The 25490-nt window shown below is 35.5% G+C and overlaps 1 protein-coding gene across 1 annotated transcript in view; it reads right to left on the bottom strand.

Moving 5' to 3' along the window:
- LOC150100219 (telomerase protein component 1-like) overlaps nucleotides 1-25490 on the bottom strand; it is a 1179105-nt gene that overhangs the window by 291619 nt on the left and 861996 nt on the right. The window contains exon 38 of the mRNA XM_090402391.1: nucleotides 12633-12780. Within this exon, the coding sequence (XP_090258517.1) occupies nucleotides 12633-12780 (148 nt within the window). The remainder of the gene's footprint in view (nucleotides 1-12632; nucleotides 12781-25490) is intronic.

Genomic DNA, 25490 nt, shown 5'->3' with positions numbered 1-25490 from the left:
TCTGAAAAAAGTCATTTGGAAAAGTCAAAAGTAAAGACAATGCTGATTTGTTTTTACAATTCCAAGGGCATTATCCACAAACAATTCGTCCCGCCTGGCCAAATGGTCAATGGTGAGTTTTATCTCGAAGTTTTGAAGTGATTGACAGCGAGAATTTGTCACATACGGCATGAATATCGTGATGCAGGCAGCTGGTCACTTTTGCACGATCTCATCGTTTGAACATTGTGAGACAATTTTTGAGCAAAAACCAAGTTTGTGTATAATAATAATATTTGGTTGCAGATCAAGTGTTGATCAATTTTATTATTAAACTGAACCAACTAGTTTGGCAGTATAAATCTATTGGTGTACAGAAAACTGACAAATACAGGTCACTACCTACATTTCAGCTCCTCTCACCACATCTCACATAAACTCAGCATTGTACACATGTTAAAGAAAAGAGCGATTCGCATCACAACGAGACCCTTCAAGATGAGTTAAAATTTATTTCCAACAATCTGTATTTGAACGGCTATCCAAGAAAACTAGTCAATAAAGTCCTTTTTTCTGAACCACCACAAAGAGAACAAGAAGATATTCAATATATAAAAGATTGCAATTCCGTTTGTAAGTGGCATCTCCAACAAGCTCGCCAGCCTCCTCAAACAGCGCAAAATAAGAGTAATATTTAAACCAATAGAATCTATTCGTAAACTACTAAGATCTCCAAAAGACAACCATCCTTTCTATAAACATGCTGGAGTTTATAATATTCTATGCGCTTGTGGCCCTAGTTACATCAGACAGACTTCAAGAAGCCTTGAAATCAGGCAAAAGGAACACACTGGCTATGTCAAAAACAACAGACAGGATATTTCTGGCCTATCGTCTCATTTCTCTACAACTAACCATGTCATCGAGTGGGACAAAAGCTGTTCTCTTACATAGAGGAAGATTACCATTCAAGAATTTTCAAAGAAGCAGCCACAGTAGCCCGTTCTACTGTCAACCTTAACAGAAATCAAGGCCTAATACCCTAATCTGGATATGGAAAACCCTAATCAGAACTTCGGAAGAAATGAACTTTAATACAAACTACAGAAAGTTCCTTAGCAATAGCTAGCTAACTTTGTACACGCGATATGTGTTTCACTCATGTTCGATACTATCCTATTTGTAATTATTCTAGTCAGTTTTTTTGCAGTTAATTTTGTCAGTTTTGCAGTTACGCATAATTGTGAGATTGTTTAAACTTATAATGTACCCTGAAGATGCCAACAGTTAAAGTGTAGCAAAACTAATTGGTTCAGTTTAATAATAAAATTGATCAACACTTGATCTGCAACCAAATATTATTATTATACTAATTTATGATCAAGAAAATACCTTCATGAACCAAGTTTGTGTGTTGGATCACTCGCCGTATTCACCTGATTTAGCACCCTGTGACGTCTTTCTCTTCCCCCCCCCCAACTTCATTTGACAATGAAAGGAAAGTGATACGACATCACTGAAAATGTTCAAGCAGCATTAACCACGACCCTCAACAGTATCCCATAAACTGATATAAAAAAAATCATTTAACGAATTAACTGATCAAATGCTGTATCAAAGCTGAGGGAGAGTATATTGATTGAAATAAATGATTTGAATAATTATAATTGGCTTGCGTTTTATTTTTATCAAAAATTCAGTTTCTTTTTGGACAGAGGGTGTATGACCATGATGAGTTAATACAGTCAGAAAATACCATGAATATTATACTAACAGAATTCCACCACAAATGCCATTAAAAAGTCATACTAGCAGACTATGAGGAGAAAGTGCGATTGGTGAACATATGGGATAAGCCTCTCATTTCTCATCAAACTCTCATTTCTTCTTGAATAATAGCTGTATGTTTGAATCAACAGTTCATCTCTGAAAGCTGAGTGACTATGGAATGGTTTCATAGCATTGCCATTCCTGTGATCCATGTCAGCCATAACATTATAAAATATGAGCATACTGCTCAGACATGTCCTCAATTTAGTAAACCCATGATGGTCCTTGCAAAGTACAGTTGGCCTATCAACAACCCATTTCTGCATGCAAATTCTTAACTTTAAAATTTTTCACCACCACTTCAGAGATACTGATAGGTTGGAATTAGATATAGAACTTTCCTGCAACCTTGTACAACAGGAATGCCATACATTCTTTCCATTCCTGTGGAATATTTCTTAAGCTGAAACTCAAATGATACAATTGGATCTTTCCTTTCCTTTAGTATATGTGCTGATATCTTATTATTACGTGAGACTCCAGGGAGTCCTTAGACTCATCGAGGGAAGCCCTAAACATCATGTCCACACAACTATTCGACATTCTCACAGTATCTATCATAGCCTGCCTTGAACTCACTCACAGTCATAGCACCCACAACAGACTCTGGCAGCTTATCCAACTCATTTACCAGTCTCAAAGTAAAGAACCCAGCTCTAATACCCTTGCAAACCACACTCTTGCCCAGCTTCCATAGATGTCCCCTAGTTCTCCCACCACCAGTCCTCAAAAATATCCTCTGAATTAAAATCCAATAGAAACCCTTTAGCAATTTGAATGGCTCAATCATATCTCCCCTTTTCCGCCTATCAACTAATTTCTGCAACCCACACATCTTCAACCTGTTCTCATAAGGTTAATTCCATAGACCTGCTATCATCTTGGTCATTCGCCTCTCTAGATCCTTCTCACCTTCTCCCCATCAAGAAGAAACCTAGGTGACAAAATCTGGGCACAGTAGTCGAGATGAGGTCTTATCAAGGCTCGGTACAGAGGTAAAATAACTTGCTTGTCTCTGCTCGTGAAAGTATTTTTCACAACCAAGTGAGTTGATGAGTTGATTTAACCACTTTTGAAATGTGTCCCATAAACTTCATCTCCCTATCCACCAACACTCCCAAGTCCCTGGCCTCATCAATCTCCTGGAGTACAGTTCCACCAATGTGGTATATTGCTGCTAATCTTTTCACCCGAAGATGCATAACCTTACATTTTGTCATATTAAATTGACATCCATTATCCTTAGCCCAGAACTCCAATCTATCCAAGTCGTCCTACAAGATTTTGACATCTTCTGCATTCAACTATTGTAATACCTAACTTTGCATCATCAGCGAACAAATGAGCCGTTCCTCTTAGATCCTTCCCTATATCGTTAATGAACAAATTAAACAGCAGTGGTCCAAGAACAGAACACTGTGGCACACCACTAGTCACAGGCCGTCTTTTGGACTCTACTCCTGAATAAACTACTCTCCGATATCTCTCCATCAACCACTCACCAACCCAACATCCATTCCCATATGTCGTAGTTTATGGATTAGAATTCCATGTGGTATTCCTGTCAAATGCCTTAGCCAATTCCAGCAGTATCACTGTAAATCCATTACCCTTATCCAGTTCAGCCATCACTGTGTTATAAAACTTGAGCAAGTTACTGAGGCATGATCTACCCTTCACAAAGCCATGCTGTCCCCCATACAGTATCTCATTTTCATCAATCCATTCCTGTATTTTTCCCTTGACTACTTTCTCCAAGACCTTGATAACGACTCCTGATATGCTGATCGGTCAGTAATTTGCAACAGTAGTCTTGGATCCTCTTTTATGCAGTGGAACTATTTTCCACTCTTTCCACACCTTCGGGACTAAACCAGCCCCTAGACTCGGATTAAACAACATGGTCAAGGGCACTGATAATTCTTTAGCCGTTTCACGTAAGACCCATGCCGGTATACCATACAATCTCAGATGTATTCACATTAAGGTTCTGTAATAGACTATTCATCTCCACTTCATTCATCACAATTCCCATATAAACTAATGGTTCCTTCATTTTTTCAATGTCACCACCTGGATGATATACTCTTGCAAAGTGCTCGCTCAGTAATTCCACTGTATCGACTGATTCAGTGACCTCCTTACCATCGGCATTCCTTAAAATTATTCTGCCGTGTACAGTTTTTTTTTTTTGCTTGCAGCATATTGAAAGAACTGTTTGGGATTCTCTTTAGTTTGCATAGTTAGTTTCCTTTCATAATCCGCTTTTGCTTTTTTTACCACACTCATTACCCTTCTGGCCTGCACTTTATAGCATTCGTGTGCCAGCACGTCACCTTCCTCTTTAAATTCCCTCCACAGCTGTTTCTTTTTTTTGCAGCTCAAGCATAATGGTGTTATTCATCCATTTAACCCCTACTTGTTTTACTATTCGGATTCTAGGTGTACGATCAGCCATAACCTCCTGTAAATGGGGATATGGCTCCACTTCCTATGCTCTATCGACATCCAGCCCTTGCAGTTTTACATGCCATGGCACTGAACCAAGCAATCTCCTAAGCTTGTCATACTTGCCAGCATGGTAATTCCACATATACCCTATCTTAATCGAAAATTCCACACCTTCTACAATTGTTACCACGTGCTAGAAAATAATAGAAATAACAAATTTAATCTATTACGATAAATGTTTTTTTTCATAGGATAAAAGTCTCCCAGATCTTTGGGAGAGACATGCAGTCATTTCTATTTAAATTCGGTCGGTGTAAGATAGTTTCACAACTTTCTTTGAATAACTGTTCATATTTGAATCTGCATCTATGGAGGAGAACTGCTTTATCCCACTGGACACTATCAGTAGAGTCAATACTGTGCTGAGCCAGACCAGATTTCAGAGGTTTGTTATAATCAAGTATCTGTTGGATTTGATTGGAATTGTAATAATTTGATTCCATTAACTTTTTAATGATGGAAAGTTCTTGTTGTAAGATTATTGGGGGAGAGCAAACTTTATGTGTTCTATGAATTAGAGATTTTAGAATGCCAAATTTTTGAGACATGTGGTGCGCAGACTTTTTGTGAATGTATCTGCCAGTAAATGTGGGTTTTCAAAAGATGCTTGTAGATAAGGTACCAGAAGACGATCTAGTAAGGAGGATGTCCAAAAATGGTAAAGTACCAAAGTTTTTTTTTTCCACAGCGAATTGGATGCATGGGTGAAGGTTATTTATCCGTTGTAGAAAAGTGGAAAGTTCATCTTCAGTATGTGGCCAAACAGCAAAAACATCATCGACATAACGGTACCAAAGAGATGGTTGAGGATGAATGGATGAGAACATAGTATCTTCGAATTGTTTCAAATAGTAGTTTGCCAAAAATGCAGACAGAGGGCTACCCATGGCACAAGTGCCATGGGTAGCCTTCTGTCTCCACCTGTGCCACTTGGTGCCTTTCCAGTCAATTCTATGGTATGTTTGGAGTGCATGGTGTGATAGGCCTGTTTTTCCACATTGGAGATATTTAATGTGTTGTTTGTGTTTGTCTTTTCTGATTAGGATAATGCATCCTCTTTCCCCTAAATAGGGTAAGTTACATGTACATTGGATTTTGTAAACCGCTGGGTGGGCCAGGTGTGGAAGAGGATCTTTGGAAGAACTGAGTAAATTTCTTTTAAACTTTTTTCAGGAGTTTGAAGGTAGTCTTTGATGTTGTATTTATGCGGTGTTCTATTTTTTCTGAAATGCCTCTAACATATGGTATGGCATTCTTATAATCTTTTTTGTTTTTAGTGGTATTCTTATGGAGGATCTGGTGAACTGTTTTTTTATTATAGCTATTTTTTACAAATGTATGGTTAACGATTTCAAATTCTTTGTTCAAACCAAGAATTCGAAACCATGGAATCAGCAGACTTATCTTAGGAAGTTCATTCAACAGATTTATATCATATCTTAAAATCCTTAACATTCCTTGGTTTAACAACACATTCTGGTAATGCATTCCATTCTCTGACAATTCTCCATGTAAAAAATCTACTCCTCACATGCCTCTTCACCACACTGTTTCATAACTTCCAGGGATGACCTCTGGTTTTCCCCCCCTCTCGCCTTCTACTCTTTTTATAATTTTATTTGGATTTGGAAAATCTCTCATAGTATGTAACTTATCACGTTTCCATTTTTTTTTCCCTAAAGAAATGTCAAAAATTTTGTCTGTAATAATCTTGTATTTGTAATCTCTTAACTATGAACTTTAGTTAAAATAATGTGGGTCATGGCATCATTATGTAATGCTTTTAACTCATTTCCATATATGGCAATTTCAAAAGATGTGCGAAGTATGATGTAAGCATGTCCGAAGGTCAATTTGTGACCATATATGGAAGTTTCAAGAGATGTGCACATGCATACAATGGAAGTCCGGGCCTTTATAAGGCGAAATGCCAAGAAGGACTGGGCCTTAGTGTTTTCGCCTTCTCTTAACCTGGGTCTGCTGCACGCGAGGTCTGTTGTCGGTAATTGAAAGAGAAGTGCTGTAAGTCTTAGGTTTCAGAATCTTCTACCTGGGTCTGCCACCATGTTAAGGATCCTAAAGGGCATTGAATAATCGATGACTTAGACAAAGAAGAAATTTGGCAGGAAATCAAGAACAAGCCAGTAGAAGGAAAGAAAAACAAGAAGGAGCACTTTTGTGGGAACAAAGAATTCATGTAAAAGGCAGTGCTGAAGGAGAATTATAAATAGTTATATGTGATAATTCCAAACAAGAGCGTACATCAAGTGTGTCTGTTTATGGGTACAATAAGATAATGTAAATTGATATTAAATTAAATTAAGGTTACTCAAGGTATACTTTATTGTCAGTTTGTGTATCTTCTAGAGTGTGATTTAGCTTTGTAGGACTAATTAGAACTAAGTTTGAATTAGAAAGAACTGAAAATAACAAAAGAATTGCAATGCAATTGTATATATTTGTTAATGTGAAACAAACCAGAAATATTCCTTTTTGATTTAATTAAATGGTTTGTGAACAACACATTGGACTGATTCTGTCAATGCATTATCCTGAAAATTTCGAACCTGCATAAGATAGAAGTTTATGTGATCAATAATTAAGCCATGACTAATTTAAGGGAAGGATTAATATAAACAGGGAAAAACAAACAATATCTCCATTGTCTTTATTTTAAAATCTTATAATCTTGCACTCAATACATAGTCTGGGACATGCCACTGGTTATGCTCTGGGGCATGCTCATTTTTTGAGACATGGCTGTGGGACCTGATAATATATCACGATGTATTTTGAAGGAATGTGCAAGAGAGTTGGCAATTGCTTTGACATATTTTTTAATATGAGTCTTGCATATTTAATGAGTCTAGGTTGAATTCCAAAGGAGTGGAAGGAGGGCAAGATTGTAATGCTTCATTAGAGAGGTAATAGAACTCAAGCATCAAATTATAGGCCAATCTGTGTGTCAGCTCTTGTGGTTAAGGTGTTGGAGAGGCTGGTGAGAACCAGGATCCAGAATTGGGTTGACAACAATGGTATAATCTTTGATGGACAGCATGGATTTGTTAAACGGAGGTCATGTTTTATAATCTACTTACTTATTACAATAAGGTGACAGCTTCATTGGACAGAGGAGAGGGATACACAGTAGTATACTTAGATTATGCAAAGGCTTTTATAGATTACTGAATGATAAGTTGATGGTCAAACTAAAGTGGATGGGGTTGAATATTAGATCAGTGCATTGGATCGGAGACTGGCTATCTGATACGTATTAGCAACCGTGTATGGGGTAGCAATATCCTGGAAGAGGAAAGTCGCTAGTGGTGTGCTTCAGGGCTGTTTTAGGGACATCGCTGTATTTGGATTTGGAAGATTTGGATTAGGATATTCAGTTGTTTGCAGATGATGCAAAGTTAGGAGGTGCTATGAAGAGTAGAGAAGATGTTGTGGCCTTACAAGAAGACTTGAATAGACTGAGTGAATTGGCATGGGAATGGGGATGGCAGTTGTTCAATGTTGCAAAATGTAAGGTTTAAGATTTGGGAAACAAAGATGGGATGCAGAATTTATGCTTGTGGGGATGTATTGTTGGAGGTGAAGGAAACAAGATCTCGGGGCGATAGTGTATAAGGATCTAAAATTTAGACGACACATTGCCAAAACTGTGAGGACAACAACAAATTCTGGGAATGATAGGGAGGACACTGATTTGTAGAAGTAAGGAGAATCTTCTTCCATTACATCCTTATATACCTAAATCATATCATTCCACCTCCAATTTAAGAAAATGGCATCCCTTTGATATTCACACCTAATACTAATTATCATCACCACCAACTTACAATGGACTACTCAGCACAGATTTGGTCACCTGGTTTTCAAAAGGATGCAGAGATATTGGAAAGGGTCCAGAGAGAAACGATTCATTAAAGTATTTCTGATCTTGGAATGTTGAATATGAGGAAAGGTTGAGAATATGCAATTTACAGTCTGGTGGATAAGAGGAAGAGGAGTGATATGATAGAGACCTACAAGTTAGTAAGGGGATTGTTATAGGATCAGTGCTAAAGAGGTTTTACAGAAAATGGTGGGAGAATAGGGGAGAACCAGTGGTCATCCCTAGAATCTGTATAAGGAGGGGTGTGAGCTGGGGAGTGAGCAGCAGGTTTTTTGCATGCAGAGTTGTGATTGAGTGGAATGCTTTGCTTGAGAGGATGGTGTCTACAGAGAATTGAGGGTGTTTAAGGATTTGTGATGAGTTGTGTGTGTGTGTGTGTGTGTGACAAAAGGAACTCTTAGATGGTTCTTTGACTCCATGGAAGGGGGGGTTAAGATAATAATAATAATAAACAACCTGCTGGCATTGTTCAGGGAGCCAATCTGCAATCCATCTTACCGATATACTATCTATTCCCATTGCCTGAGTTTTGTACACCAATTTATCATGTGGTATCTGTCAAACACTTTTGCAAAGTCTAAGAATATCACTGTATATATTAAGAATATGACTGGAAATACTATATGTAGAGAGAATGTGCCATGTCTAGAACTCTCACTTAACATCCAAATTACAACTCATACTCTTGATCAGTAAAGTGAATGCTTGTTTTAAACACTTTAATGTATCCTAGCAATAAAAAAAAAAAAAAAAAAAAAGCATTTATTTGTATATGTAAGCAGAGGCGGCTCATGCACAGGCACTGTGGAACTGCAGCGCCCCCAATTTTTCTCGATATATAAATATATTTATTAATTTATTTATATTTGCTTGTAATATTTAATTTTATCATCAACAATCCTATATAATTCTCTTATATTGTACTAAAAATTATAAAAATACACCTTGTAGCACTTAGGAGGGCGAAGGATGTCATATTGCTACGAGCGCAAGCATATGCACGTCATAGTGAGATGCGAGCTATTAGAGTAATGCAGCACTGTCCATTGTGCAGTTTCACTGTTGTTTATATGCAGTTTGCACCAGTAGTAGAATGTTCATAATGCTTATCGTGTTTGCTCCGTCTCTTTAAATATTTTGACATTACAATTAAAGACATAACATTTGTTATAGTTTTTATTTTAGCAGATTATTGGGGTTAAGATAATGGATTTTATTTTTAAGTAATTTTGAATTATACCAAACTGTATAATTTTATCGATAATAACCAATATTGTTTCATGCTTAATTTTTAAAAAAAATTTTACCATAATTTTGATATTTTATCCAAACACGTATACACTGTACTTACAGTGTGTATGTATATTTTGAAAGTTGCAGCACCCCCACAATTTCAAGCCACGAGCCATCACTGCATGTAAGAGACATTATGTGACGCTCAAGTGCAATTTCAGGAAGTGATAAAAATCATTTATCCTGCCCTTTGTGTGCAATAGCAACAGCAAAGGTGCGATGGTGATGATGTGCAGGTATATACTTGCTTATTGTTATTTTAAACATACAGTACCACTTAGGAGAAAGAAAATGCTAAATCACATGGACACTGAGTAGAAATCATACATCTGTCTGCATTTGCTCACTGCTATAGTATAATCATGGTAAATGGATGAAGCTATCTCGGACAGTGCTGGCAGCACTTGCATATGATATTATGACATTATCCATGCACAAATGCATGCACTGGAGAGTGTCTACCTTCAATAAACAGAATATAACTCAATATGGTGCCTTAAGGAACTAAAAATATTTTTAAAGAAAATTGTTATGATGGCACGACATGGATATTTGTACATTCATCATAAAATTTTAGAAATTATAATTTTTAATTTTTTTTTTATTTTACTAATTTATGTGTGCAGTTATCGAGAGTTCACTTATAAAAATGTTGGATTTGCAATCTGCCTCCTAAAACACTCAATGATGTTCACTTAGATATAGAAAGCATCCTGCCAAATCCAAACTGCCTAAAAAGCAATATGCCAGTAAGAAATAAATGCCTTGAAAAAGTTACACAAGACTAAAAATAAAATAAAATAAAATTGTGATAACTAGTTTATAAGGTAATGCCGTTATACAGAAAGAGGGGAATATAACAACAACAACAAAAAAAAAAAGCTTGATCTTTTGCATGGCAATTCTACTTACTAAAATATAGAAAATGATTTACTATGTCTCAAAAGGAAAATAAAAGTTCACAAATTACTGAAAAAAGTTACTTATTGATCTAAAGAAATTATTAACAAATCAGAACCCATTAACAGATAAGTCTGTTATTATTTTATATAAAAAAGCTCTTCATTTCACATCATTAGTAAAAAAAATTACATCCTTAAAAATTCCAAATAGTTTTGATATTACATATTTATTTACTAATCCTATTTGACACTACTTCTCAAATGTGATTCTTCCACACTTCTCCTTGACCATTTCTATCACTATCTTTCCCATAATTTTATCTAGATTCAAATACTCGTGGATGTGAGGCCATCCCATCCCTTTCATGCTACTCACACATTTCTGCCTCCAGCATCTACCCTTTTCATGCATGCAGTGTCTCTCTGTCCAACCTACACTCCTTTCCCTATCTGTCTTGTATTCCTCCTCTCATTTTTTTCACTCACTACTCACCTCTCTGTTCATGTTCTTATTCTTCTGCTCATGGAAGAACATTCCTGTTCTTCCATGTCACCCTATTTCTTTCTCTGATCTTCTGCAGTTATCACTCTCTCCTTTTATCAACAGCCTCTCCAGTTGACTCACACCAAAGTCATTTAAATGCACCATACAGTTCCCATCAGTCCCTCACAGTTATTTTGCACATTTACACATTTTACTCCATTCTCCTCAAACAGCTCTGCTAACATATTATTCATAATCTTTGCTCATCATCTCAACTCATCACTGTCATACCTGGGCAATACTACTGACTACCTTTCCTGCCAAATGTTTGTCTCAACAACCCTGTGATATCCATTCTAATATTCTCCTTGTTCCCAACCATATCCTTCAGTCCTACTACCACTATCAACTCTTTCTCTATCCCATAACCATTTGTTTGCTTACTCCTCATGTACAATGCCTTACAATGCTCATTCTCCTTTCAGGAAAACAAACCACATCATTATACAGTGCCCTCCCCCAACTCTTTTTTTTTTATGCTGCTCTCATCTGCAAAAGGATATTTGCAAACCTATAGTACATTTTGAACTGTGGGTGGGCTAAGGATTTTTTTTCTTGATTTTATCAAATATATATATATATATTGTATTTTTATTTTATTTTATTCTTTTACGAGTTTGAAAATCCCTGTTCTAAAAGACGAAACATGGAACTTTTTCAAGCCACTTCAGGCTTCCAATAAGTGGGACAGTGGTCTCACACCAGGCAATGAAATTCATCTCCCACCTAAAGACAATCGCAAACATCCATGCCCATGGCAGGATTCAAACCTGCAGTCTCTTGGTAATGCTAACTACTCAGCAAAGCTTCAATCATTAGCTGCATCTTTCGTTCCATTCTTCCTCACTCTTTCATGCATGTCTAAAATTCTCATTTTATTTAGCTGTCTTCCTCTACTCTTGGAAGAAACCTTTTCTACAGTAATGTGCTCAAAACCTAGGCCACCTTATATACCTAAATCATATCATTCCTCCTCCACCTGATGAAAATGGCATTCCTTCGATCCTCACACCTAATACTAATTATCACCACCACCTTACAATTTTTTTTTTTTTTTTTTTGATCCTTTCCAAAATATTTTCATTCCTCTTGAAAAGTAGATGAACCAATTTGTGCATAGTCATCCACACGTGGCATGATCAAAACAGAAGAACTATACCTGCTTGGCTTCCATATACCAATGTAGAAATAAAAACATCCTCACTGGTCTAGCAAACACAGTTCCCAAATTTCACATCTCTGTCCATTATCAGACAACAACCATAAACTGTAGTCCCTTATTTCCTCTGCCTCTATCAAAATATTACCATTAGAATATATGTGCATGATATTCTGTCTTTGCTTATATATTTCAAATGACTCACCCTCTCAAATTGTTAAGCCAAGGCAAGTTTGATTTCTTTCAAAAGATCTGAGTACATCAGGGAGTACTTTTTCTATGATGATATATTTTTCAGCAAGAATAATCAGAGAGAGAGAAACAGAACCGAATCATGCTTCTTACAGTATGAAAGCATTAAAATGTATAATTTTAATGCTTTTTAATTATATTTAATTATAATTTTTATTCTTTATATAATTGTTATCCCTTTTTAATTATAATTTTAATGTTTTTATCACATTTTATATAATTTTTATTATCAACTATAATAACAAATCAGAAATATATTACCAGAGTGAATATCAAATGCACATATTACACCATTTTGCTGGGCTAGAGCAACACAGTTATGAGATAGAAACTGCAGGCAACACACAGGTGATTCCAAATTATGCAATGGTATTTTGCACACAAATGAACCTCTATATTCAGACCACACCTATAAAAATTAAACACATTTTAAATTATTATTCCGTATTATGAAACAAATAAAAATAATTACAGAAAAAAGCTGTTACCGCAAGTGCTGCCTTTAGATTTTGATCAAATCCATTCTTCACAAAAATTCTTTGTGAAGTAAACTTTCCATATTAAATATTTACTTCAACTGTGACATTAAACTTGAAGAAAGCATGAGAAGATAAAAAAGCAATATGAAAGTTAACTTTCTAAAATGCAATATAAGTGAACAAAGGATTATGGCCTGTGACTTTTAAGTGTAGCGTAAATACTAGTGTTCTTAAAAACATCAGCCAACTTTGTAAGTACCCATGTAGTCAGCTAGTTTATTATTTATTTCTTATTTTTATTATTATTTTTTTAATATTGTACATCTTGGAGTAGTATGGTGTGAGGTAGATAGAGATAGGTGGATGTTATTAAAGGCCATGGAATGTGGAGGGGTGAAGGGTGGTGATGAAGAAATATATAAGCGACTTCAGTTAATGAACAAGGAAATGGTGATTATTATGAGTGATTTTAATTATGGTGGCATAGATTGAAATGAAGAGATAGCATTTAATAATAATAAAGGAAAATGAACTTCTTGAGAGACAACTATATCAGGTAGTATATAAAGGATGGCGTATGAAGATAGAGTTTTAGATCTAATCATTTCATCAGAGAATGTCATTATGAGTGAGATTTCACACTTTCCCCTATCAATGAGAGTGATCATGAAATGATCACACATGGGTTGTGGCTAGCCATATGCAGACTTCTGTGAGGAAAGGATATATATATATATATATATGGAAGTATAAGACTGGTGATTATGATAAACTTAGGAGAGAACTTTGAGCTATAGCATGGAATGAGTAGCTGAGCTGTAAGGAATAAATGATGCTTGGAAACTGATAAAGAAATACATAACAGCATCAATGTATGAATGTGTTCTGAAGGTTAACAGGCTGAACAAGGTGGGTGTACAATGGATCAATGGGGGGGGGGGGGGATTAAGTATGAAATATGGAAGAAGATGCTTTGGAGGTAGCACAGGATGAATAATGGTAATATTCAGTCACATGAAGAGTATAAAGAGCAGGCCAGGAGAGTGTGACTCATGTGATAAGGACATCAAGAGTGCAGTATGAGCAGAAATTAGAAAATCAGGCAAAGAATATCCTTGCTTTTTCAATATGTGACAAGTAGAAAGAATTATTAATGAAAAAATGAAAAATGAATTTATGAAAAAAAATGAATTTATAATTTCAAAATTATTATTATTATTACGTGACACCTCCAGGGAGTCCAAAGACTCATCGAGGGAGGGCTTACTCTACAACTCTCTGTCTCCACCGCTCAATCCACCAACTACAATGAACCACCAACGCCATCTACTGCCAACCACCACCACTGATATTTTCACAGACAATCACAAACATCCATGCCCACGGCAGGATTTGAACCCACAGCCTTTTGGCTGGAGAGCAGATATGCTAACCACTCAGCCAACCAGGCTGGCTATTTTTCAATATATAATCTCCCGTAAGACTAATACATTTATTCCAGCATTGCTCCAGCACCATTATCCCGTCCCTGTAGTGGTTTTCAGTAAGATCTGCAAAATACTCCTTTACAGCTGCAATCACCTCTTGATTCGAAGAAAAACACTGACCAGCAAGTAAGAGTTTTAGTTTTGGGAAGAGATAGAAGTCAGAGAGAGCCAAATCTCGGGAATAGTGTGAATGTTCAAACAATTCATAATGCAGATCCCTTAATTTTCCCATTGCCAAAACACCTTTGCAGACAAGTGCATTGTCCTGATGAAAGATGATTTTTTTCTTCTGCAAACCGGGTCTTTTCTCACCAATTTTTTTTGTCTAGTTTGGTTAAGATAGGAATAATATTCCCTGGTTATTGTTTTACCCTTTTCAATATAATTAATAAACAAAATGCCTTTAGCATCTGAAAACACCGATGCCATGAACTTTCCTGCTGATAGACCCGACTTTGTCTTCTTTGGCATTGGACAATCAGCTTCTGTACACTGTTTTGACTGTTGTTTGAATTATGGTGTGTAATGGTGAGTCCAAGTCTCATCCATAGTAATAAATCGATGCACAAAATAGTTTTATTCTTGTTAAAATGCTCCAAGCACTGTTCAGAGATTTTAATGTGAGTGCGTTTTTGATCTGCTGTGAGCAAGCGGGGCACCCATGTTGCGCAAAACCATATAGTGCACTTGATCAATGATTTCTGGTGTTGTTACACTTTTTGGACATACTTCACGTGGATCATCTTAAAGCTGGTATGGCCACGCTTAAACTTGGCAGCTCATTTTTTAATTGTCGAAAATGAAGAAGAAGAGTGCACATAAACTTTTATGAACTTCAAATGAATTTCTGTTAGTGTTAAACCTTCTTTTATGAAGAATTTTATAAACCACACGATACTCAATTTTATCCATTTCAAGTTATATAGACAACACTTTTGCTTCAGACAGCTGTATAAAACAAACTACTTGATAGAATGACTTGCAATTTCACACAGATGCTTATGGCAGATGTACCAATTTAGAAAAAAAAAAAAATCTTGCTGATCGCATTGCTATGTATGGTTAAGATTGAGAAATTTTCAGACCACCCACATAAAATGATGTTAATGGATGAAAGTGGGAGACTGATGACTGCTGCAGAGGACATGGTCAAGGTGTTCTATGAGCAGAACATCACCACATCTTCAGTGTGCAATGAGAAACTCAAGTGTAGAGAATGAAATGGCATAAGAATTAATGGTAAGCAAGCAAGAGGTATAAAAGGAATTAAATAAGCTAGATGTCAATAAGGCAACAGGATTTGATGATATATCACCATGTGTCTTAAGGAAACATTTCAAGGAGTTACCATCAGCCTTGGCCTACCTGTTTAACAATTCTTGCAACAGCATACGTCCCAAAGGAGTGGGAGTAAGACTAGATTGTACTGTAACTACAACTCCAGATATCCAGATATTTTCTATCCAAATCCAGGGATATAGGATAGAAAAGTGGGTTGATAACAGTGGTATTCTTTGTACTCATGTGCCCTGTTTGTGTGATCAAGCATACTATGGATGGACAGGAAGAACTGTGAATATCCCCCTCAGTGAATATAAAAAATACATCTGGCACTATTGCTATGGCAAGTCAGGGTCTAGCAGATCATATTTTAGATACTCCTTCACAAAGGATCAATAGGATATCATGGAATCAACCGAAGCCTTGAAATATACAACAAACCTCAACAAGAATAGCTGTATAAATTTGCGAAAGATTTGGGAGACAGCTATCTTAAGACCGAATTAATACCTGGTTTCTCTCTGTTTTTTTTTTTATTTCTCTCTCTCTCAACATAGATGGTGCCTAATTAGGACTTTATTCTGTGTTGTACATTACATTGTTCAAACAAGTCCCATTGTTATACCAGATGTTGATAGACTTTGTAGTTTATAATAACCTTAAAATAATGAATTCTTTCTATAAACATAAAGACATACACAAATATACTTGGGCAGCAAGAGGATGGAAATCAATACTAGATTATTTTATTTTAAATAAAAGACATTGAAGTTCTCTTTAGATGTTAGGAGTTCACAGATGATATGAAATAAGTAGTGACCACTTCCTTGTTAAAATAAAATTAAGATTACCACCTAATGGCTACAAATAACAAGAACAGAGAGTAAATTTAAAACATTTGTTTATAAAATTACTGATTATTAAATGACACAAATATACAATGGCTATATGAACAAAGAATTAGCCAATATTTAGATAAAATAAAGTAAATTAAAATAAAATAAAATTAGTGCCTCCATAGTGCAATTGGAAGAAGGATGGTATGTTGCATCCTTCGATTAGAAAAGGCCTAAATTTGATTCCCCATAGTGACAGGAGGAATCTTTATATGGACTTTTTCAATTAAAGGTGAGTTAATTGAAAATTGAAGTGTATGTTCTGAAGGGCAGACAAACCAGCCCTTCAGAACATACACAATTTACAGACAAAAAATACTTGTGGTGGTGGGTGGTAGATGGCGCTGATGTAGTCGATTGGTAGTAGAGGTTCAGTAGTGGTGGAGACGGCAAATTGTACAGTTGGTGTCCTCCTGCGATGAGTCTTTGGACTCCTTGGAGGTGTCACAAATAATAATAATAAAATTAAATGAAGAAATAGAAATAGAATGGCTTAATATAAAAATGATACTAAACACAGCAGCAAATGAAAGCTTAGGAAAGACCAAAAAATTCAATAAAAAGAAAAAAACTGAAGATATGGGACGATACAATCAAAATGAAAAAAGAAGCCTATCAATAGATGGTTAAGCAGTAAAAGATTAGAAGATGAAATAGAATATAAAAGAATAAGAGCCACAGATAAAAGAGAAGTCAGAAAAAGACAGAATCATGGAACAAATTTGTTTCTAATTTAGAATATGATTTATATAAAATAAGACCCAATGTATATAAGAGTTTGAAACATTTAAGTACAGATACTAAAGAAAACATAAAATTAAACACTGAATTGAAATTAGAAGATTTTCTATCTATACAGAATTGTGGACAGATAAATATTTAAAAAAGATAACTGGCAAACATTTAATGAAAATGAAAAAAGGAAACTAAAGAAGAATTAGAAATCAGCCTGAAAGAAACAAGAAATGGAAAATCACCTGGAGAAGATAAGTTAGGTTCAGAATTATATAAATATGCAGGAATAAGGTTCAAAGAAAGACTTCTATTGTTTTTAAATAAAATCTATTCAACTAGTAACCCACCAATAGAATGGAAAAAAAGCAATTGTGATCCCTATCTTTAAAAAAGGTAGTAGAGATGACCCTAAAAATTATTATTACTATTATTACATAATATCTCCAAGGAGTCCAAAGACTCATCGAGATAAGTATACTAAATTTCTGTTACAAAATATATAGCAGAATTTTAAATAACAGATTAATAAAATATTTTGAAAATTTTATTTTAGAAGTACAGAATGGATTTAGAAAAGGACACTCATGTAGAGACCCAGCCTTTTGCCTAAAAGTAATAATAGAGAAAAGAAGAGAATACAATTTGGAAACACATATTACATTTATTGACTTTGAAAAAGTATTTGACAAAGTTAAAAGAAGCATTTTATTTAACATATTAAAAGAAAGACAAATACCAAATAATATTCTAAAAGCTATCATAAGTATATATGAAAATAATCAAATACAAATAAGATTAAATCATGAGCCATCATATATGAGAGAGAGATAAACCAAGGAGTCCAACATGGATGTCCCCTTTCAGCAACTCTTTTTAATATTTATCTAAATGAAATAATAATAAAATGGAATAAAAATTTCCATCAACGTATTAAAACTTTCTCCTACCGTGAACTTAAACACTTTCCTTTTTGCTAATGACCAAATAATGATTACAAATTCTGAAGCTAATTTACAGAAAGATATTTTAAATTTAAATGAGATAGCCAAAGATTATGGAATGATAATATCAACAAAAAAACAAAAATGATGGCCATTAAAGGACAAGATCCAGTAAGAACTAAAATAGTAATAGATAACAAGATTTTAGAACAGGTGGAAAAAGATATAAACCTAACCTATACAAAAACAAAATAGACAAAGTATTCAATACATTGTCCTATTGTATGGAAGTGAAATCTGGACAATAAAACAAAAAAATAAAACAAAAATTAATAACAGCTGAAATGAAGTTTATGTATACTCTATTCGATCACAAAAGAAATGAAGAAATTATGAAAGAATTAAACCAGGAATCAGTAACAGAAAAAATTTAAAAATATAAACATAAATGGGTGGAACATGTTGAAAGAATGAAAACAAAGATTACCAAAACAAGCCTTAAATTGCAAACCATTAAGAAAAAGAAAACTTGGACATCCTCTTAAGAGAGTCAACGATGACTTCTAAGGCCGGAAGAGGCCACTCTAGGCCTAAATCCTTGACAAACATGACGACGATGATGTTATGTCTTCATAATGCCTTTTACCTCTATACTGCATGCTCATTTTCTGCATTCATCTATTTCATACTTACCTTAGTTAACCATCTGACCTTGGAATATATTTAGACATTGTTCCTACTAGATAGTTCTTGAATAGCATCCAAGGAGCTCCTCATTCCATGCTATATCTGCAAGCTCTCTCCTGAGTTTTTTATAATCACTAACCTTTTAATTAATAATTAAAATACTGTAATCACTTATAAAATATTTAATTATGATTATTCCATATATCAATTTAGGTAGTTAAGGAATAATGAACTGCAATTAAATTATTATTCAGTTATGGTATGTCTAAACATTCAATTAATTTGTTCCTGTTTTAAATAGATTATTGTTTATTCAATTGTTTCTAATCATCCACTTTCTATTTAACTGATCAATTCTAAATCTAATTATTCAACAGCTCTAAAAATTTTTCAAAGGATTTGATCAGTCAGCCAATATTTTTGGCCTAAGCATGAAAATACAGACACACAGTATTAATTAAGATAACTGAAATTGGGTTTTATTGGTCGGAATTAGATACAACTAGTAACCTACTAGTTTTGTCATGTTAACTAGTGGCTTCTTCTGGGTTTGATGAACATATAATTATAAACTTAAAACAACAAGCTGTGATTATGAATCAATACAAACTGAAAAAATTATACTGAATGGATAGGAACCATTACACAATATAAATGTGGAGCATGGATGCTAGCACATGGTCAGTCATTATTCAGCAATTGCTGATGATAGTTAATGAGTCATTACCATCTAAAGTGGATTTGCAAGGCAAATGGTGGCCATGGTTTTGAGGCAGTATGATGTGAGGTGAGGGTGAACAGGATGAAATATTTAGTTGCTATAGACCTGGTAATATGGAGGATTGAGAAGGAAATGTATAGGCAGATTAGCCTAGCTAACAAGAAATGAGTTATTATTATGGGTGACTTTAATTATGGCAATAGACTGGAATCAAGAGAGTGTCTGGGGGCAAAGAAAATGAATTTCTAGAGTTTTTGGACAGTTACTTTAGGAGGTACATAATAGAGGGTACACGAAGCTCAAGGGTATTGGATTTGATCATCACATCAGATAATGTTCTCATAAATATATGTCAAATCTTCTACCAGTTGGTGAGAGTAACCATGAGGTGATCACTTGCAGGGTGACCAGTCATTCGAGGAAGTCTATTAGAAAGGGATATATGTGGAATTATAAGGTTGGTAATTATGAAAAGCTCAGGAAACAGCTTGCAGCAATAAATTGGGAAGAGGAACTGGATGGAAAGGATATCAATGCTGTTTGGGTACTACTCAAGAACTATTTGATGGAGGCAATATCAGAATGGATTCCAAAGATCAAGAGGGTAAATAGAGCAGGTGTGAAATGGATAAATCAAGAGATCTGGAAGAAGTACAAGATGATTGGCTATAACCAGCTGCAGGAGAAATACAAACAGCAGGTGAGGAAGGTGACTTGCTTGATAAGGGTAGCAAAACTGCAGTATGAGAAGCAGTTAGCTAATGTGGCTAAAAAACTTCTAGGGAATTTTTTCAATATGTGGCCAGTAGAAGAAAGAATGATTATGGAAGGATTGCAATGGTACTGATTGGTAAAAATAGAGGAATGATAACTGCTGCAGAGGATACAATTGAGGTATTTAATGAGCAATTTATAAAGGTATTTCATTCTTGTTAATCTGACATCATGTAGAACTTGAATACAGTGAGAAAGGAGGAGGAGGTATATGACAATTGAATAAACTTGATGTAAATAAGACCGTAGGACTTAATGCTATTTCACCACGTTTTGAGGGAATGTTCCAGAGAGTTAACAACAGCTTTTACATCTTTTTAACATGAGTCTTACACTGAACCAAGTTCCAAAGGAGTGGAAAGAGGGTAAACTTGTTCTGATTCATAAGGGAGGTGATAAGACTAGGGCTTTGAATTATAGGCCAGTCTCTGTGTCTGGAGTTGTGGGTTAAAGTGTTATCGAAGTTAGTTAGGACCAAGATTCAGAATTGAATCGACAACAGAAAAATACTCTTTGTTGGCCAGCATGAATACGTTAAAGGAAGACTGTATTTCAACAATTTGTTTACCTTTTATAATAAAGGTGACAAATGCACTGGATAAGGTTGTTGCACGCACACAGTGATATATTTAGATTTTGAAAAAGCCTTTGAAAAATTGACACATGACAAGCTGGTAATTAAATTGAAACGGATGTGGCTGAACAGTAGATTAGTTCACTAGATTGGCTGTCTGATAGGTATTGGCAAGTTGTTTATGGAGGAACAGCATTGCAAAAGAGGAAAGTTACTAGTGGTGTACCCCCTAAGGGTCTGTTTTTGGGTCCACAGCTGTTTAATTGGTATGTAAATGATATTGGGAGTGGTCTGAATGGTGATATGCAGTCGTTTGTAGATGATGCAAAATTGGGGAATGCTATCACAGTAGAGCAGATGCTGTGGCTTTGCAAGAGGACTTGAATACACTGGTTGAATAGGTAGTGGGGATGCCAATTCAATGTTACATAGTGTAAGGTTTTGAAATTTTTGAACCAGAGATGAGATGTAGAGTACACAATTGGTGGAAATATCTTGGAAGAGGTAGTGGAGATGAGAGATCTCAGCGTGATTGTGGACAAGGACCTAAAATTTCAGGGACATGTTGCTAAAATAGTGAAGACAGCACAGTGGATAATGGGAATGATGAGGAGGGCAGGTAAGGATGAATATGTTAATGTTATGGATCCCTTGTATAAGACTTTAATCAGGCCACATATGAATTAGTATGCACAGATTTTATCAACTGGTTTTCAAAAAAGATGAAGATGTATTGGAAAAGGTCCACAGACAATTGACAAAGGTGGTTTCTAGTCCCTGAAATGCTGAATATGAAGACAGATTAAGAAAATGCAATTTGCAGAAATTGGTGGACAGAAGAGAGGGTTATAAAAAGTTCCTCCAGTCAGTGACAAGCAAATTAAATATGAAAACAGATAATACAGTAAACAAAGCTGGTATGTTGGAGAGCCAGATGAATATATTTATGTGGAATAAATGAGAAATTAGATAAACCAACTAGAAGTATACAGAACAGAGTTTAGACCAATTTTTTGCTTATAGATCTAAAAGTTGGGTTAGAAGTAAAGCAGTTAATCAGAGACTGGCAACCACAGAGATGTCACTTCTGACAAGGGAGAAAAAACAGGAGAGAGAGAGAACAGATGTCATTAATGGCAGAATCACATTAAAATGAATTAGAAAGGAATGTTATCTTCTTAGCATTCAAGAACATGTGTGAAGTGCTAATCTCAAGTAGCATTGGTTGCATGAAACAGAATGAGAGAAGAAAGGTTAGCAAAATAGGAGTTTGATCCCAGGAGAGCAGGAAAAATCATCCTGAGGAGATGATTAATATCTAGGTCAGGGCTGTCCAACTTTAGGTAATATGAGGACCACATTAAAAAGAGTCTTTTATCCAAGGGCCGCATCACAATGATTATCTAGTAATTTGGTGAGCAGCAGTGACACTAATCACGTGAGTGCCCGGAGCAAAATCGCATTGGTACAAAGGAGCACACCCAGGGTGGAATGCCATGAAGCCATCATGACCATGGTGGAATTATATGATGCAGTGATTCATAGACTTCAAACAATCATTTCTTGGGAAGACATAGACTCATTCTCTAACACAAAACTTTTGAATAATTCATTGTGTGAATTTGATTTCATAATATCTTTATTTAGCTTGCAAAAAATATTTGCTTACACCTTACCATTGTCTAAAATAATGCAAAAATCTAACAGTGATTTTTTAATTGCCCTAAAATTTGTTGATGATGTTGTGGCTCAATTAAATACCATTCGTGAAACACCAGATTTTTCATTTAAAGATATTTACGATGAAGCATGTATAAAAGCCAATAATTTTAATATTGACATTAAAAAGCCAAGGACCACATCAAAACAAACATTAAGGTCCAATGTTCCAGCCGATTCTGTAGAAGAGTTTTTCAGGATAACTATTTTCATTCCATTTATTGATCAAATATTATTATTATTACGGGTAACTCCAAGGAGTCCATAGACTCATCAAGGGAGGCCCTAACATCATGTCAAGAACAACTATTCGACATTCACATCGTATCTATCATACCTCGCCTTGAACTCATTTACAGTCATGACACCCACAACAGACTCTGGCAGCTTATTCCACTCATTCACCACTCTCCAAGTCCAAAAAAAAAACCTAGCTCTAACAACCCTGCTAACCACGCTCTTGCCCAGCTTCCATGTATGGCCCTAGTCTTCCCACCACCAATCCTATTCTCAAAAATATCTTCTGAATTAATCTTATAGAAATCGTTCAGTAATTTGAATGTCTCAATCATATCACCCCTTTTCCACCTATCAACCAATTTCTGCAACCCACAAATCTTCAACCTGTTCTCATACGGTTCATTCCAGAGACCTGCTATCATCTGGGTCACTCATCTCTGGATCCTCTCTACCTCCTCTCCATCCATAAGAAACCCTGGCATCCATATCTGGGCACAGTAGTCCAGATGGGGCCTTATCAAGGTTCGATACAGAGGAACAACAACCTGTTTGTCTCTGCTCGTTAAAGTGTTTTTCAGCAACCAAGGGATTTGATGAGCTGATTTTGCCACTTTTGTGATGTCCCCCCCCCCCCTAAACTTCAAATCCACCAACACTCCCAAATCCTTGGCCTCGTCAATCTCCTGGAGTACAGTTCCACCAATGTTATATACTGCTGCTGATCTTTTCACCCCAGAATGCATAACCTAACATTTTGCCACATTAAATTGACATCCATTCTCTTTAGCCCAGTCCTCCAAACTATCCAAATCATCCTGCAAAATTCTGACATCCTGTGCACTTACTATTGCTCTACCAAACTTTGCATTATCAGCAAACAAATTACGGGCAACTCCAAGGAGTCCATAGACTCATCGAGAGAGGCCCTAACATCATGTGAAGAACAAGTATTCGACATTCACACAGTATCTATCATACCTTGCCTTGAACTCATTCGCAGTCATGGCACCCACAACAGACTCTGGCAGCTTATTCCACTCATTCACCACTCTCCAAGTAAAAAACCTAGCTCTAACATCCCTGCTAACCATGCTCTTGCCCAGCTTCCATGTATGGCCCCTAGTTCCTCCCACCACCAATCCTATTCTCAAAAATATCTTCTGAATTAATCTTATAGAAACCATTCAGTAATTTGAATGTCTCAATCATATCACCCCCCTTTCCTCCTATCAACCAATTTCTGCAAATCTAGGTGGATTGATGCTGTTAGAAGATTACAGTATAATACAAACCACTGAGTGTAAACTATGATAAAAAAAAAATTAAGCCAAAAATAATCCACCTGAAACCAAAACCAAAACATGTGGTTATATTCCAGTTAATATTCCAAATCGCATATTTCCCCTGGTAAGAGTAAAGCAATTGCAATATATAAATCCAAAATGTTTCATTCCTGTGCTTTCTCAGAAAAAGTAAAATTGAAATGGAAACTGAGAAGACTCAACAGATATTTTGTATTCTAAATAATAAATTTCAATAAAATTTGTCCAGCCAGAGTTGCAATAGCTTATGGATGGGGAAACATAATTCATCTAATAGGTGCTTCTCCATTTTGCAAAGTAAAAAAGGAATAATAAAAAATAAAATGAAATATATTTTTGAAAATACTGTATAAATGAGCTATGATTATACTGCAATTATTTTTGAAAGCTGTGACAGAATAAAAAAAAGTGCAATTTAAAAAAAATGACATACCAGTCTGGTTTTCCAAGTGGATACTAGAAAAACTTTCAAAGTCTCCTATTTCTAACCTACAGGTGCTGGGGTTTGAATGTACTATGTAAGAATGTGATATTTTTGATCTTTAGTGGTGGTACGTGATTTTCATCCCAATGTGAGATTATCATATTACATGCTGGATTTCTCAAAGTCTCTTGAAAAAGTACTATCATTGTTCTCTAGAGCAGGTTATCCTTACCCCACTCATGCTAATAAATATTATTATTATTATTAAGAAATACCTCCAGGGACTCATTGAGGGAAGGCACACACACTCCATGCACCAACTATCATTCTTGTTCTTGAATTCATTCAATACTACTTGCACACACAACATCCAATGGCAATGAAAAAAAAATCTATCTTCACCCATTCTTAGCATTCATTCTCAGATTCCAAGGATATCCTTTTGTCCCTTCCCCACCTGTCATAAAATGAAAAATTCCATCAACTGAAATCCTGTATGATCCCTTTCAGAAGTTTGTAAGGCTCAATCATATCACCTCTCTTTCTTCTCTTTGCTGGTGTCTCAGTCTCAAAATTTTCAATCTGTCTTCATTATCAATATTCCACAATCCTGATTTCAATTTTAGCACTCTCCCTTTCATTCTCTCCACTGTATCAGAATCACAATGGAAACTACAAGACCAGACCTGTGCACAATAGTTCAAGTGAGGTCTTATCAAGGCCTTGTAAAGAGGCAAAATGACATCCTTATCTTTACATGTGAACGTTCGTTTTAGCATTGCAATTCTGTTTTGAGTTGTATTTGCAATCTTTGCTACATGGCCCTGAACTTCAACTTC

The sequence above is a fragment of the Typopeltis vanoorti genome, chromosome 13 (assembly GCF_054136105.1).
Source record: "Typopeltis vanoorti isolate ZY-2024b chromosome 13, IOZ_Tvanoo_1.0, whole genome shotgun sequence".
NCBI lineage: Eukaryota > Metazoa > Arthropoda > Arachnida > Uropygi > Thelyphonidae > Typopeltis > Typopeltis vanoorti.
This window is presented reverse-complemented; position numbering and strand designations above follow the sequence as displayed.